Below are 17,600 nucleotides of genomic sequence, written 5' to 3'. Positions count from 1 at the left end.
AATGAAAACGAGTATGAAAGCCCCCTCACTGAAGCACTACATACCTTAACACATAATTTTTAAACCAATCAACCACATTTTGGTTTAGGAAGATCAGAAAGACTAACTACAAGGGTGTTCTTCAAGTGTTTCTTCCCCTTTCCCGAATCTTATCCTAACTTGCCACTCTGAGAATGAGAAAACATCAGCGTTAATGCGTAGGAAATAAATCTTCTGTGAGTCATTAATAGGAGGTAAATTAGAGGAGACGGTGTAGTTACACTTGGCATCATCTGTTCTGCAGCAAGGTGCTGGCTGGAATACGCGTTTTCCCAAGTTGAGCTAGTATGAAAAAGGAATGGCGAACAAAGCACACATGCCAAGAGACCCACCTACTTTCCCTGCCATCTAACTCACATTAAAGACAACCACTACAGACACCTATCAATGTATCAATAAATCAATAAATATTGACTGAGATGTCAATAACGACAAAGACTCAGGTGACACAAGGCAGGCAGCTGGGCAGCTAACTGTGATGAGATGAAAGGGAAAGGTTTGGGTGATGATGCAAAATAAACAATTAAAAAAGAAAGAAATTGCAAAGATGAGCTAATTTCCAATTTTTCTATTGGGCAATACCATCTCCAAGCTTCATGCAAATAAAACCCCAACTGGAAATGCACTCCTTTTCAGCCACGCTCTGTGACCTTTTCATCAAACTTACCAGTATTTGTTGGGTTGTTGCTGGCTGACACCAGGGAGCCAGTGTGGTTTCGGACGAGATTGTCTTGGGTCAAGGGAAGGCCTGAAGCTGACCATGAGACAGTGTTATATCCTGAAAGACTCTGCTGCTGCTGGTACTGCTGTGAGGGCACAGGTGGAGGAGGGAGCAGTGATGGGTGGGTGACGGCTGCACTCTGACCAGGAAACAAAGGCTCTCTAACGGGCCTGACAGTCACAGCGTTCTGTGAGGTAAACATTTGTTGCCCATATGGATCACCAGCAGGCAGAGAGGGATATGAAACACTAGGATACGAAGGATTAGAAACAGTTGACAGAGTGTAGTGACCACACGTGGAGGGAAATCCCTGAGAAGCAACAGAAGAGCTGGCAGAGTACACGGCGGGACTACTGTAGTGATTCGCTAGCGAGGAGTAGGGCTGGGAGGCACTCGTATGCAGATGGGAGGCTGATGATGCGGCACCTTGGAAAGACCCTGGAGTGGATCCCACAACATGAGGGGCAGGAGGACCCCTGCCATACATCTGCTGTGCTCCTGGCTGTTGGTTCGCTGTGTTAGGAGTTACCAAATTTTGAGTTGGTACTGGATAGACACCAGAGTAGTAATTACCACACTGGCTCTCCAATGGCAATGAGGTCATTTTCCCAGGTCCTGGAGGGTAATGTCCTGAGGGAGTAATATAGTTTTGAGGATGCAATCCATACCCAGATGGAAGCTGCATTTGATTCTGTGCTGGACCTGAAAGAGAAAAGCAAACATTTACGGAGATTGGTAAGGAGGTAATTTTTAAGCGTCAGTTCCAAGAAACTGTCATCCCAATTTACTTCTCTATACTCCCAAATTGTCACAAAATATATAGTTATAGACCCAAGGTAGTAGCTAGTTCCCAAGATGGCCTCCAATACGCACAACTTATGATATCTGCAATTGCATGTGAATTCATGCCCTCCCACAATGTACCAGGATTAGTCTGTGCAGTCAGCAGCACAGAACTGAGGTAATGATATTCACTTCCAAGACAGCCTAGTCCTGGGTTCTGGTTCTCCTGGACTGTTCATCTGGAAGCACAAAGCTGTCAGGCCATGAAGAGCCCTGTGGTGCAGCCCATGTGGTGAGGAACTGAGGTCTCTAACCAAGAGCAAAGCAAAACCAAGGCGTGCCAACAATCCCATGAGCAAACTTGGAGGTGGAGCCTTGATACCCTGCAGTCTTCAGAAAACTACAGCCCAGTGGACAGCTTGACTACAATCTCATGACACCCCCCAGAACCAGCCATTAGGCTGCTCCCAAGTGCATGATGAGAATAACTCTGTTGCTTTAAGTTTCTAAGGGTTGGGCCATACTGTTATGCAGCACTAGAAAATCTAAAAGGCTTATAGCAGAGAAATTCAAATCCTTTTTACAATCTTTTAAAAAGAAATACAAAAGTAAACAATACGGGCCTTCCCGGCGGCACAGAGGGTTGAGCGCAGCACCGTGAAGCTGTTCGCAGTCTCTGCAGCACGGGTTCGATTCCCGGCTGGCCGTGGAGATACCCACATGACACAGCAGACCTCTCCTGTCTTGCCCGCTGCTCCCCTCAGCAGTGTATTCAGTCATCTGCCTGTTCTGCTCCCCGCTCTGTCTCTGGTGAATTCTGGTGAATTCTCTTGCCCTCCCGCGCCTCTGGCCTGTACCTCAGTTCATGTATAAATAAATATTTTTCTAAAAAAAAGTAAACAACACTCATTGCAAACAAATTTTTTCAAACAATGAAGACTGTGAAAAGTACAAGAAAGCCCCCTTCTCTCTCTGGTAAGTGACATCCTGGCTCCAAGAGGCAGGTGCATAATGGTTTCCTATGTATCCTTTTCACACCTACGTACACATGTAATGCATATTTAGCATATAAAGTTTTTAAACACAGGTAATCATTCTACAGTTCTGTAACTTACTTTTTTTTTTTTTACTTAATATATCCTAGATATTCTTTGGGTTAGCATATGTAAATCACTTTTATTCTTATAAATGAGTATTTATGGTGAATATTTCAGGAAGTGAATTTATATGTATGAGGTGTCAACTTCTGTGATGAAGCTGTAGTGTAAGTTCCTAGCAATTAAACTGGAGGTTCAAAGGGTTTTTGGATTTGACTGTTACTGCCAAATACCTCTTCAAAAAGGCCAATCAATGCCCATCTTCCAGCAGTAATGCTCCAGAAGCCTCATCTTCCCAACACTGAGTAATATTTTAATACTGCCAAGCTGGTTAGTAACAAACGCTAGTTTGCAGCACTTAACTTTGAGTGATGCTGTGACTCTCTCCAATATTTCTCCGTCATTTGGGTGTTTCTTCTTTGATGGTAAGTTTTCAAATCATGCTTAGTAAGCCTTTCCCATTGCAATATTATAAAACTATAGTCCATGTTTTCTTCCAGTGTATTAATGCTTTCAATATGCAGTATTTATATTTTTGATCATTATAAAATGTATTTATTAATATCATAAAAATTACTATTAAATCTATTCATAGCAGTGCCTCCCCGGTGGCACAGCAGGTTGATAACAGCACTGTGAGGCTGTCCGCAGCCTCTGCAGCGCCAGTTCAATTCCCGGCTGGCGAGGGAGATACCCTCATGGCACGGCAGACCTCTCCGGTCTTGCCCGCAGCTCCCCTCAGCAGTGCTTTCAGTCCTTCTGCCTGTTCTGCTCCCTGCTCTGTCTCTGGTGAATTCTCTCACCCTTTCGCACCTCTGGCCTGTACCCCAGTGCTTGTATAAATAAATAAATCTTTAAAAAAAACTTATCAATTGTATAAATAGTAAACAAATTACACTGTGTCACTCACTATTCTAAATGCCTTATTTATTTATATATCGAATGATTTTTATCCTCTTCAATCTCCCTTGAAGTAAATGGTATCATTATATACACTTTATAAGTAAGATAAATGAGACACAAAAGTTGCTTAAAACAACCACATACTAAAGAAGCAACAGGGCTGGGATCTGAATCAAATTCATGATTTAAACAATGATCCGCTTTCACTCTCTACACTAAAATCTGGAGGGCTTTCGTTAGCCCAACAAATGGTTAGTTGTCCAAACAACAGAAATTTTGATTGGGTTCCAAATAAGGGCAATTCAATAATCCTAAAATCTAATCTTCCCATTTTGAAGAGAACAGATCCCTGTGCTATACAAGTGAAAGGATAGTATTTACAAACTGACTCAAGTTCACCGACATAAAGGAAGTGCCAATGAATCCTTTGCCATAATTATATATAAAAATATAAAAGATAAAAACATTCGTTCATGAAAGGCACAAAGATAAAACTTACTTTTCCTTATTCAATGTGGCATCTTATTAATCTTTGGTCAAGTAAACGCATATTCTATGGCAGACACAAATTTAACTGACACAGTCAAGCTGTAAAGAAAAAATAATAGCCACATTTCTATAATACTGAAGACAGAGAACCAAAACTCAGATGCCACTGTTTAACCAGGTGTATAATTTATTCTTACAGGATATTTCACAAGGTCATAGTTCACCTGAAAGAATTTATTTACTTAAAATGAAAAAAGCCTAATAGGAGTCTTTTGTTAAGACATCAAAAAATAAAGTGAAATGTTCTCCCTCCCTAAAATATTTATAAAAAGAGAAATTTGTCACTTTTCACTACTGTGTTAGAAAACACTACTCAGGTAAGAATTAATCAACTAAGGGAAGAGCCAAGTGGGCGTTAGATCTATTTAAGTATATACTCACTTAATGACTGATTTGGCATATCCATGCTACATGATCTGAAAACAGGGAAATAATCATCATCATGTCTAAGCTACTCAAATGTCATTCTTCTAAAAATAACAAGAATGATGTTGCTGGTGAAATTGATCAGACCTGAATTACCTACCAGAAGAAGTCTACTTATTTCTCAGCAAAGATAAGACTCATTTTGGACATGCGAAGATGACAGCAGATAACTATATTAACGCCTATGACTTCTTACTCTATATCAAAATCTAAATGACAAATATCTGAAAAAGCACCTGAAAACAATTTAATCAAAAATGATAAACAAATCAAGAATTCTTTGAAAGCAAATTGTTTCCTTTCATATATTTTAAATCATTTTTTGAAAGTATGAACCTAAAAAAAGAGAGTTGGGGCAAAAACACAGGGATTAAATTGAAAGAAAAAAATCTAGGACAAGTAAAATATTTTTTAAAACTTTGTCTTACCGTGACCTAACAAAAAATGCACTTTCTTTTCATTAATTTTAAAATACATGCAACAACTCTTCTTTCTTTTAAGATGTAACACCGAAACTAATATTAACATTTTACTTCTTCTGTATAAAAATACTAAAAACTAAGTGTGGCAATTATTATAAAGTTTATATATGCCTATATTTGTTCTTAAAAACAACATAGATTGTACAGAAAAGTATTAGAATTTCATTAATATTAGCATTTTTATTTGCCTGTATTTTCCTCAGCAACTGCGGCAGTTTTAAAACATAGTCAGTCCCTAAATCCTTTGATATTCTGGGTCCATATCTACACTCCTTCATTCTGAGCAATGGCAGAGGAGAAGCTGTGTGACTTTCCAGGTGTGGGCACAGGTAATCAATCAGCTTCTGTACTGTTTGAAGGCACACTTGCATGTGGTCCCTGAGCTGCCACAGAGGAAGTCCAATTACTCCAGAGCTGCCTTGGTCTGAGGAAGCCAAGCCCCAAGAAAAGGTCACATGTTAGTACCCTGGTTTGAAGTCTGAGTCTTTGAGTCATTCCAGTCCAGGTGCCAGATATGTGAATAAATGAGCCTTCCAGATTATTCCAATCTCCAGCCACTGAATCTGAATCACTCCTAAGTTTTCCTAAACATCAGAGCAGTGTCCTATCCAATTCCTGATCAACAGAATCAGCAAGCATAATAAAGTGGTTGTCTTAAGTCATTAAGTTTGGGTGTGATGTAATATGTAGTAATAGCAACTGGGAACAGCAACTAATTACTATTTTTAAAAATTCAGATTCTAAAACTGAAATACATCCACTTCTACTAAACACAAAAGAAAACGTTATCTTCAAATAAGTTAAACATAATTTGTGTAAGTATGTACATAATGCACTAAGCTGTCCTATTAGAAAAATAGTTTCTTCTTAGAATACATTATCCGAGTGCTGTAAAGCTTAAGTAAAATACGGGAAAAACAGTGCAGGTACCCTCAAAAAGAACAAAAAGGGAAACAACTAAGGGCTGAGAATCAGGTCTTTCATGACAGCAAAACTGCTGGAACACAGACATGTGCTCTGTTCTGCACTGTTCAACAAGGCAACCACCAGCAACTGTGGTTACTGAGCAGTGAAATTGGGCTACGCCTAACTGGTAAGTACTACAAAATAAAACAAACAAAGGATTTTGAAGAAACAGTATGGAAAAGGTAAACACGTCTCAGTAACTTTTTAACAATGAATACTAGTTAAAGTGATAATACTTGTATATATTGGGATAACTGGATAAATTAAAATTTATTTTACTTACATCTTTTTTATATTTTAGTATATTTTCTAGACAATCTAAATTATATATGTGACGTGTATTAACTCCTACAGAATGCTGCTACAGCAGAAAAGACAAAGGGAAATTAATCACAGCTTATATGGAATGCTTTTAACCTGGATCTAAACACTTAGACATGAATAGAAATATTAATTATAAAAGTCATTTTGAGGTACTGCCAAATCTCATTAAAGCTACTGACTTCTAAGAAAAAAGGAATGATAACTGGCTTTCTGGGACAAATTAGATACAGATCTGTAGATCTTTCCAAATGATTCTGTAGCATATATGGAAAGGCTAACTGATATTTTAAAACTCCTAAAAGGTTGTGGAGAGAAGAGATCAGCCATTTATGTGGCTAGTTTAATTTTGAAAAAAATAACTTGAAGTAGATATAAAATACAGTCATTGTAAGAAGAGATACAAACTGATCAAATAAAAAAAATTCACAGCCTTGCAATATGAGAGAATTGCTACTCACATTCTGTTGTATGTCTCTCCAATATTTCCTTTCTACAAATACCTGCATAATTTAATTAGGCAGATGTGAGACTATAGTGTATATTTCCATATGAGGTTTCTATTTAGCATGACTTGAATATCTTTCCATCAGGATTGTTAATGTTTGAATGGCAGTCATTTATTTTAATCAATTCTCTATTATTGGCCATCTACGCTGTTTTTAATTTTAAAAAAATAATCCACAAGGCAATGAGTATATTTTAGGTAAACCTTTGTATTTACTCGTTTTACTTTTCTAAAAGTAATTCACTATCAGTTACAATTGTTGGGTCAAGTCCTACTTGGCAACTGTGCAGACATAGGAGAGACACCAGGATGTCCAGCAAAAAAAAAGCACACAGAGATCAAAATCAAAGTGGTTCACAAGCTGAATATAGCAAAAAACAAAGACTTCAGGACCTCCCTAGTGGCGCAGGGGGTTAAGACGCAACCTATGAAGCTATCGGCAGCTACTGTGGCATGAGTTCAATCCCTGGCCAGGGAGATATCCACATGATGCAGCAGACCTCTCCTGACTCACCCACTGCTCCCCTCAGCAGTGTATTTCAGTCATTCTGCCTGTTCTGTTCCCAATTCTGTCTCTTGTAAGTCCTCTCACCACCCCCCACAACTCTGGCCTGTACCCTGGTTCTTGTATGCGTAAATACATTTACGCCTCCCCTGGTGGCTCAGTGGTTGAGCGCTGGGCTGCGAAGCTGCCTGCAGCCTCTACAGCGCCACCAGTTCGATCCCCGGCCTCCAGTGAGAGTCCCACATGGCGCGACAAACCTCTCCTGCCACGCCCGCTGCTCCCCTCAGCAGTGTATTTAGTCAGTCTGCCTGTTTTGTTCCTCGCTCTGGCTCTGGTGAATTCTCTCACCCTCCTGCGCTTCTGACTGTATCCAGTGCTTGTATAAATAAATAAATAAAAAGAATTTACAAATAAATAAATAAAACCTAAATAAGGGACCAGGAAAAAGAATAACTATAAGAAAGAAAAAATCAAAATCAACAAACAACTATGAACCAGAGACACACTATGGGGGGTGGGCGGGGAAAGGAGAGAATGGGGTCAAAATAAGGGGTTTGCAATTGTATGGGGAATATAAAAATAAAATTAAAAAAAAAAATCTTTTTTTTTTTTTTAAAAAAGACTTCAAAGCACTTTCATTAGTGAATGAACATGTAGCTAATATAAACAAAGAAAGAGAAATGATTTTAAAATAAATGGGGTTTACACCAGGAATGCAAGACTGGCTCAACATTTGAAGTACATTCAGTGTAATTCACCATATAGCTAGAGAAAATCACAAGACAAAAATCAACATCCATTCATGATTACAAAAACTCTCAGCATACTAAAAAGGAAAAAAAGGAAATGTCCCTAACGAGGAACAGCCAAAAACTTACAGCAAACATCATACAACAGCAATATACAAACTGCTTTCTTTCTAGATTAGGAAAAAATAAGGATATACCCTCTCTCACCAGTCCTATTTAAAAATGTTCAGCATGTACAAACCACTTCAATGAAGCAAGAAAAAGAGAAATAGCACACAGATTATAAAGGAAGAAATAAAACATTCTCTTTATAAAAAGACATGATTATGTAAAAACTACAAAAAATTCTACGAAACAAAAGCCTGTAACTAATAAGAGAGTTTATCAAAGAAACAAGATACAAGGTGAAAATACAAAAGTAAATTGTACTTCCGAAGACCAGCAAAAGACAAATGGGATTTAAACTTTAACAAAACATTATTTATAATAACATCAAAAATAAAGATTAGACTATAAACCTAATGAAACATGAAGGATCTATGTGCAAAAAGCTACAAAAGACTGATCAAAGAAATCAAGATTTTAAATAAATGCATTTACATCCCATGTTTATAGATTGGAAGACTTAATACTAAGGTAGAATTTATGTTAACTTTGATCTTCAGACTGAAAACAACCTCAATAAAAGATAGCAGGCTTCTCTGGCAGGAATCAACAGTTGATTTAAAAATTTCTATGGAAAAGCAAAGGTAGTAAAACAGCAAAATTTTTTTTTAATTTTGAGGGGGAAAAAACAGCAGGTTCACATTGCCTCCTTTCCAGACTTACTTTACATATGCTACAGTGATGAAGAAAATGTGGCACTAGTAAAAGGATAGACACACAGAAGACAACAGTGTGGAAATAGACTCACAAAAGCATGACCAACTCATTTCTCACAAAGGCACAAGACAACTTGATGGAGGAGAGAGAGTTTTCTCAACAAAGGGTTTCAAGCAATGCACAGGGAAAAAAGCAAAATTCAACACTTCTCAGACCTCAAACAAAAACTAAGTCAAAATGACTACAGACCTAAAAATAAAATTAAAAAAAAAAACTTCTAGAAGGAAAATACAGAAGAGTATCTAGGTGAATATGGGTTTGGCATTAAGTTCTTCTTACCTATAACATTAAAAACATGATCAGTGACAGGAAATACTGATAAAGTAGACTTATAAATTAAGAATTTTCTTTGCTAAAAGCACTAAGAAAATTAAAAGATAAGCCACAGATTAGGAGAAGATATTTGCAAATCACATACTCAAAAGAGGATTGTAGCAGCGGGCTTTCTGCCCTCCTGTGACTATGCAGGTGCTTCCTTTCATCAACTCTCTCCTTCTGCAGGGCAGCAGGCTCCTGCCCACCCGTGACCTGCACCTGCGGGGCCTTCTCTTCACTGACCTCCCTCAGCAGAGGCCGCTCTCCTCAAGACCGCCTGCCTGCAACCACGCAGGCCTCTCTCAGCAAACTTGTCCTTTCTGGGACAGCTCTTCCTGCCCACTTGCGTCTATGCAACTGTCTTTTACTGCCCTATCCTTTATCTAATAAAACTGCCCATTAAATATAAAAAAAAAGAGGACTGTATCCAGAATATACTAAGAACACTTAAAGGGAATAGTAAAAAAAAACAGATGATCCAACCAAAAACTGGTGAAAAATCTCAAAAGATAATCACCAAAGAAGATATACGGATGAGCATCATTAGCCATCAGAAAAAGGCTAATTAAAACCATCATGACATATCTCCACATTCATTAGAATGACTAAAACAAAACAAAAATACCAAATGTTGGCAAAGATGTGCTGCAACAGGCACTTTCACACATTGTTGTAGGGGATGCAAAATAGTACGACCACCCTGGAAAATAGTTTGGAAGTTTCCTGTAAATTAAACACAGGCTAACCATTAAACTAGCAGTCCTACTCCTACATATTTACTTCATTGAGCGGAACCTTGTGTTTACCCAAAAACCAGCACATGAATGTTTACTGCAGTTGACTGGCAACAACAGCAGAGGAGTGGATAAACAATCCTGTCACCTACATACAACACAATACAACAGAGCAATAAAAGAGAACAGAGGTTGGCTCATGCAACAGCTTGGATGAATAGAGCTGACTCTAAATATTTTATGCTTCCATTTATAAGATATTCTGCAAGAGGCAGAGTGGGAGGGATGAAAAACAGAGCAATGGTTACAGGGCAGGTAACCAGAGGGGAGAGGTGTTGACTACAAAGGGCCTATATGCAGACAACCTTTTTGGTGACTGGAACTGATCCGTAGGTGCTGCAGTGGTGGTGCCTGACTGCTGCTTTTGTCAAAACCTGCAAAGCAGTACTAGAGAATGGATGCAAACTACATGCAAAATGTTGCAAAAAGTCAATGAGGATGTCAAAAAAATCTAGGATGGAACGGAAAATGACAAATCAATCTAACTCTATTACAAATGCATAACCTGACAGGTGTTTAGTAAATCCACGCACAGATGGAAACACACAGTTCTAGATGCTTATGCAAATGGGCTGCGGGGGAGGTATGTCTGCGTATCTCCTAGCTTTGCCCAATGAGAGACTAGAAGCAGTGACACCTTGGTACCAGGAAGGATATCCAGGGTCCCGTTCCTGGTTTCTAAATACCAAGTCCAAACAAAAGGAACAGGGGCTCCTCGGACAAAGGGCTGATTCTAGTGCTGAGCTTGAGCAACTACAAGATGGAGTATCTTATGGTGCCAAAAAGTAAGAAAGTGCTAAAAAACAAAAGGATGGGGGCAAAGACACAAAGGAGTCAACTGAAAAAACTCCCAATGGCCAAAGTTGTAACAACTTGAGCAACAAATATAAATGATAGTACTAGATTATAATTCAAAGAAAGAAAATATTCAGGGGCCTATACTGGAAAAAGAAGGGCAAGTCTTATTTTTACAGAAAAATTCCAAATAATACAAGTAGAAGGGATGAGGGAAAGAGAAACTCATTAGAATTTACAGTAATAATTACTGCAGGTGAGAACCAAGAAGGGTTACTAGAATCAGTGACTGAAATTTTTTTTTTAAAAAAGATTTATTTATTTATTTATACAAGCACTGGGTACAGTCAGAAGCGTGGGAGGGTGAGAGAATTCACCAGAGCCAGAGCAGGGAGCAGAGCAGGCAGACTGATGACATACACTGTTGAGGGGAGCAGCGGGCGGCAGGAGAGGTCTGCGCACCAGGTGGGACTCTCCCCATGTGGGACTCTCCCCGGTGGCCCGGGATGGAACCTGCGCTGCAGAGGCTGCGGGCAGCCTCGCAACCCAGCGCTCAACCGCTGCGCCACCGGGGAGGCCCCAGTGACTGAAATTTTAAGGAGAAAAAGGACAGTGACATCAAAGGATCTCCCCAAGAATATGTATTAATTCCTGTGGCAATTTTACAATATGCCCACAAAGTATTTGATAGCCCTTATTCCAGGAGGTAAAACTTAGTTCCTTTTCTATTGAACACAGTCAGGAATTAAGTGACTTAGTCCTAACAGAGTAAGAACAAGAAAAAAATACTACTTTTACTGTGAAAGATACAGGCATGCAGACCCTTCTGTGGGCTGCAAATATACTCCCAAAATTCTTAAGTTGAAGCCCTCACCCCTCTTTGATGGTAATAAGATGCAGTCCTTGGGAAGTCATTAGATGGATTAAGTCACGAGGGACGAGACCTCATGGTGGTCCTCGCAATGGAAAAAGGAAGCGGTCTCTTCTCTACGCGTGCGTGCAGGAAACACCTCGCGAACACGGCGAGATGGCAGCCTCACGACTCAGCAAGAGGGTCTTCCCAGGACCAACCAACTCTACCTCAGGGTCCAGTCTCCAGAACCGGTGGAAAATAAATGTTTGTGATTTAAGCCACTGGTGTGTGGGATTTATCACAGCAGCCCGAGTTGACTAAGGCATTCCCTTGATCAAGTGGTCAAGTTAACAGGACCAGTAAGAAACACGTGGCCATCACGTAACCCCTGATCTGATCTGATAAGGACACTTCATCCGACTCTGAACCCATGAAATCTCCTTTATGAAAAGGCGCCAGCAAACCTGCCATGAGTGAACATCTACGAAACAGCTAATCAGCACAAAGTCCTAAACAAAGAAAAGACTGAGCAACAGTCACAGGAGAACGGAGTGCAACATGCCACCTTGGACTGGATCCGGGACAAGAATTCTTTAACTTAGTGAAAAAACTGGTGAAATGAAATAAAAACTGTATTTGAGTTAACTGTATTTCATCCAAGTTAGTTTCCTAGTTTGATAAATGTACCATTTTGGGGGGAAGATGTTGAGACATGAGAAGACTTCAGGGGAAGGTGACTAGAGGGTGCAGTATTTTCTATTATCTTTGCATCACTTGTGCAAATTTAAACCTACCGCAAAATAACAAGTTTTTAAAACACTGATGAAAAAAAATGTTGGAGGGGCCTCCCCGGTGGCGCAGCGGTTGAGCGCTGGGTTGCGAAGCTGCCCGCGGCCTCTGCGACGCAGGTTCGATCCCCGGCTGCTCCCCGGCCACCAGAGGAGGGTCCCACATGGCGCGCAGACCTCTCCTGCCGCCCACTGCTCCCCTCGGCAGTGTGCTTCGGTCCTTCTGCCTGCTCTGCTCCCCGCTCTGCCTCTGGTGAATTCTCTCGCCCTCCTGCGCTTCTGACTGTACCCAGTGCATGTATAAACAAACAAATAAATAAATAAATAAATAAAACATGCCTCTATTTAAAAAAAAAAAAGTTTAAAAAAAAAATGTTGGAAATGACCTACTAAACTGTATGATATAACTTTTTAGAGAAATGAGTATACCAAACAGCCAGAGTGATTTTTCCAGAAAGCAAATCTGATGGTGCAACTTCCTAGTTTAAAGCCATTTGATGCTTTGTCTTTTCACCAATTCTTTAAGGTGGTGGAAGGCAGAATAATTCCTCCCCACCTGATGTCCCTGCCCCACTCCCGGGAACCTGTGCAAACATAAGGTTAATGGCAATGGGGAGTGAACAATGCAGATGGTACTGGGGTTGTTAATCAGCTGCACTCAAAACAAGGAGATTATCGTTGATTATCCAAGGGGTGTAGTGTTTAAAAAAAAAAAAAAAGAGTCCTTAAAAGTGAAGGAGGGAGGCAGAGGAGAGTCAAAAGAAGATGTGAGGACAGTCACCTTCTCAGTGAGATGCAGGGCTGCTGGCTAGGATGGGGAAGAGTGGGCTGTGAGCCAAGGAATGTGGGCAGCCTCTAAGGAGGGCAAGGCAAAGGAATGAATTATCCCCTAGAGCCTCAGGAGAGGAATACAGTCCTCAGACACCTTGATTTTAGCCCCATTAGACTTCTGAGCTACAGAGAATGCATTCATTTTGTTTTAAGCAAATAGTTTAGGTAATTTGTTACAATGGCAAAGAGAAATGAATGCAAAGGCCCATCACAATCTCAGCATGCTCAGTTCAGTTCTCCTGCTTTGCTGCTCACAATGACTTTCCTGTGTGCCTTAATATCCTGACCCACACACGGCCTTCACCTGTGTCTGTCAAAATCTGATGAATAAATAAAAGGTAATTCTGCATATTAGATGCCTACTGTCATGGGGACGTGACATAGGATGATGGCTTGGCACAAAAAAAGCCAAGAATTCATAGCACATCATCAGGAAAGACTACACCAGAGCTTTTTTTTAAGAGACCATCGAAGAGGTTGGCTAGGGCAGAGTATAGTTGTCTTATAAAGAATTCTGTCCAAAGAACACCTGAACCCCTATGTTTATAGCAGCACTATTTACAATAGCTAAGCTTTGGAAACAGCCCAAATGCCCAAAAATAGATGACTGGATCAAGAAGATGTGGTACATATATACCATGGAATATTACTCAGCATTCAAAAAAGATAAACACATGCAATTTGCAGCAACATGGATGGCGCTGGAAGGGATCATGCTCAGCGAAATAAGCCAAAAAGAAAAAGAAAAATACCGGATGGTCTCACTCATAGCAGGAATCTAGAAAACTTAAATAAGGGATCAGGAAAAAGAATAACTATAAGAAAGTGAAAATCAAAATCAACAAAAAACTATGAACCAGAGACACTTTTTGGGGGGTGGGGCCCAGGAGGGGAGGGATTGGGGTCAGAATGGGGCATGTGCAGTTGTATGGGGGAATATAAAAATAAAATTTATTATTTAATAAAAAAAAAAGAATTCTGAAGGGACTAAGTAAATATGTAAATATGGATAGTGTTCTGAAAATTGCCTTTCTAAACATGCAGGTGTTCAAATTTTAATTCCTTCAAGAATACACTGAATGTTGTAGCACAAAATACTTACAATGATGATAAGTACTACCATATCTAACTGTAAATTCCTTAAGTGAAAAATATTTGTGTGTCAGGCACTTACTCCACCACAGTGTATAAACACAAACAACATGGCATTTAAAAGAGAAGGAAGTCAAAACTTTAAGGGCTTCCACTACGTAACTTATATTGGTCCTGTACAAGACCATTATACAGGTTCAAGTATTTTTATTTCAGCATTTTACACAACATGGCATTTAAAAGAGAAGGAAGTCAAAACTTTAAGGGCTTCCACTACGTAACTTATATTGGTCCTGTACAAGACCATTATACAGGTTCAAGTATTTTTATTTCAGCATTTTACACTTTTTATTCTGTAGTAGTTCGAGTATAAGAGCAGGATCAACCCATAGGAAAGCATAAATCCACTGTATTTCATGACATCTACGGTGTTTGATACTGCCACCCCCCATCTTTTTTTAATCTTACCAGATATACTGGTTTCCTACGACTACCACAACATGTTGCATAAAATAACACAGATTTCTTCTCTCACACTTCTGGAGATTAGAAGTCCAAAATCAGCTTCACTGGGCTAATGTCAAGTTGTGATGGGCAGAGCTGGTTCCTTCTCAGGCTCTGAGAAGAGAATCCTTTCCTTATCTTTTTCACCTTCGGGTAGCCACCTACATTCCTTGGCTTGTGGCCCCTTCCCCCACCTTTAAAGCACATCATTCCAACCTCTGCTTCAGTTCTTCCTTTCTCTGCTGGCTCCGACTCCTCCAGTTTGACATCAGGCCCACCCAGATCCCTGGCCTCTCCCCATCTGAAGAGCCTTAACTAATCCCAGCTGCAAAGATTTCACAGGTTAGAATGGGGAGATATTTGGGGGCTTCACTCAGACACATTTAGTTGTCTAAGGCAGATCTGCACACAACTACTATTTGTCATGACGTCCATTTCAGGTAAAGACAACTTAAAAACTCCACCAATTCTAAGTCACACCACAATGTCTTAGTTTTATGTAGAAACGGTGGTTTGTTGGAGGGTGAGTTGAACATATGCACATATGAAAATAAAAGTATGAAAAAAAAAATGTGGAAATCTATCTTAGAATCAAAAATTATGACAAAAATTATCCACCAACGTGCCTCAGTAAAAAATATTAACAATCTTTGAAAAAGCAGATTATATACAATCACTGAAAAAAATGTACATACTTGGCTTCAAGTGAGGACTGCCTGTATACAAAGAAATAGATCATTCTAACACACTATCTACTCACTGGTACCAATCCAATTTGAGAAGTGGACAAGGTATCTTTAACAAATAGTCTATATACCTTTACAATGGTCATTCTGACTGAGACTGTCACACACCACGGAGATTTTTCTGTAAGCATCCATGCCCCCTTTGTTAAGAATAACTCATCACAGGATCTGCCCAAAGGATATATGCACCTGTGTGACACAGTCTCCTTTCAGACTAGATTCTCATCAAATCTCTGCTTTAAGCAAACCTGACGTGGAAATCACAGTTTAAAAAACAAGCACTTATGGAACTTCTAGTCCCTGTACAAAAAATTAATCATAGGTTCTGTGTATTTAATGAGTTAAAACCTTAAATAAGGGCCTCCCCTGGTGGCGCAGCGGTTGAGCACTGGGCTGCGAAGCTGCCCGCAGCCTCTGCAGCGCCAGTTTGATCCCCGGCCGCCAGCGAGGGTCCCACATGGTGCACAGACCTCTCCTGTCTCGCCCGCTGCTCCCCTCAGCAGTGTATTTTGTCAGTCTGCCTGTTCTGTTCCCCGCTCCTGCTCAGGTGAATTCTCTCACCCTCCTGTGCTTCTGACTGTACCCAGTGCTTGCATAAATAAATAAATCTTTTTTAAAAATTAAAAAAAAAAAATTACATAAGATGCCCCTCCCCTTGACAGAGAAGCACGAATGAAACATCAAAAACCTTCATTTCATTAATCTTTTCTTGAATCAGATATTAGGACTTATTAAAAGGCCAAATGAAAAGTTTTCATTAACTTAAAAATAAGCATCAAAGGTCAGCAGAGTACAAACTCCTCTGTCCAGACGAGGCATTTCCACACTTGCCTGGAGAGGCACCTCTGAGAAACAAAACTAACTGATCAGTGAAGCAGGAGAAGGAGGTCGCCCTTCAAGCAGCAGCACTGTCAAGAGCATCCCCGTCGCGCTATTAACCCTTTTGAACCAGCCATAAACAGTGTGACAGTTCCTGTCACAATTTACCCGGCTGGCCCCGTCGCCCCAGACTCCAGACCTCGCGAGCTCCCACCACAGGACTGAGTCTGGAACAGCACAGGCATGATTACAGGGCCCTGTTCCAGTCAAAGCCAGAATCCATGTGGTCAGTGCATGTGGTACTAATTATTTCACATTAATAACATGCCACCCCTGCCAACAATATCAATAATATTATTAAAATGCAGTTGTTAAAAAGCATAAAAAATTTTTTACGTAGACATCCTTCTAGAGAGCTCTACAATTAAAAGCCCTAGTGACTGGGCCTCCCCGGTGGCACAGCGGTTGAGCGCAGGGTTGCGAAGCTGCCCGTGGCCTCTGCGGCGCCGGTTCGATCCCACGGGAGGAGGGTCCCACATGGTGCGCAGACCTCTCCTGCCGCCCGCTGCTCCCCTCAGCAGTGTACTTCGGTCCTTCTGCCTGCTCTGCTCCCCGCTCTGGCTCTGGTGAATTCTCTCACCCTCCCGCGCTTCTGACTGTACCCAGTGCGTGTATAAACAAAAACAAACAAACAAACAAATAAATAAAAACATGCCTCTATAAAAAAAAAAAAAATTCTTAAAAAAAAAAAAAAAGCCCTAGTGACTTAAAACCTAGGGAGTTCCAGTCTCATCCCGACACCCTGGATTAGCTAATGGAAGGCTAAAACCTACAAAGTAACTGTGCCAGTTCCTGCTACAGACTGTGCTGAGAGACACAGCCCCTGGTCCATCTGACCCAGTCTCCCAGAGTAAGAGCAGATTAGTCCTGGCCCTCACCTACCATCTACTCTAGCCAGATGCCATGATGGTAGGTGCTAAAAGCAGAAGGAAACCAATACTGGTTGAAAACCTACAACACGCCAGGTGCTTTGCTTTTCTATATATCATCTTATATGATTCTCGACAAATGTGTAGTGTCACTTGTCATTTTATATCCAAATAAAGATGTGGAAGGGCACTAATCCATATAA

At 40.3% G+C, this 17,600-nt stretch overlaps 1 protein-coding gene across 6 annotated transcripts in view; it reads right to left on the bottom strand.

Moving 5' to 3' along the window:
• The window catches only part of SEC24B (SEC24 homolog B, COPII coat complex component), a gene marked incomplete at both ends in the record, with an annotated part of 78,215 nt that overhangs the window by 56,153 nt on the left and 4,462 nt on the right, over positions 1 to 17,600 (bottom strand). For all 6 annotated transcript variants that reach the window (XM_084252176.1, XM_084252177.1, XM_084252180.1 and 3 more), the window contains one exon: positions 707 to 1,462. In XM_084252176.1, the coding sequence (XP_084108302.1) occupies positions 707 to 1,462 (756 nt within the window). The remainder of the gene's footprint in view (positions 1 to 706; positions 1,463 to 17,600) is intronic.

This window comes from Talpa europaea (genome assembly GCF_964194135.1).
Source record: "Talpa europaea genome assembly, chromosome: 13".
Lineage (NCBI taxonomy): Eukaryota > Metazoa > Chordata > Mammalia > Eulipotyphla > Talpidae > Talpa > Talpa europaea.
The sequence above is the reverse complement of the archived record's forward strand: the minus strand, read 5'-3'. Positions and strand labels throughout refer to the sequence as shown.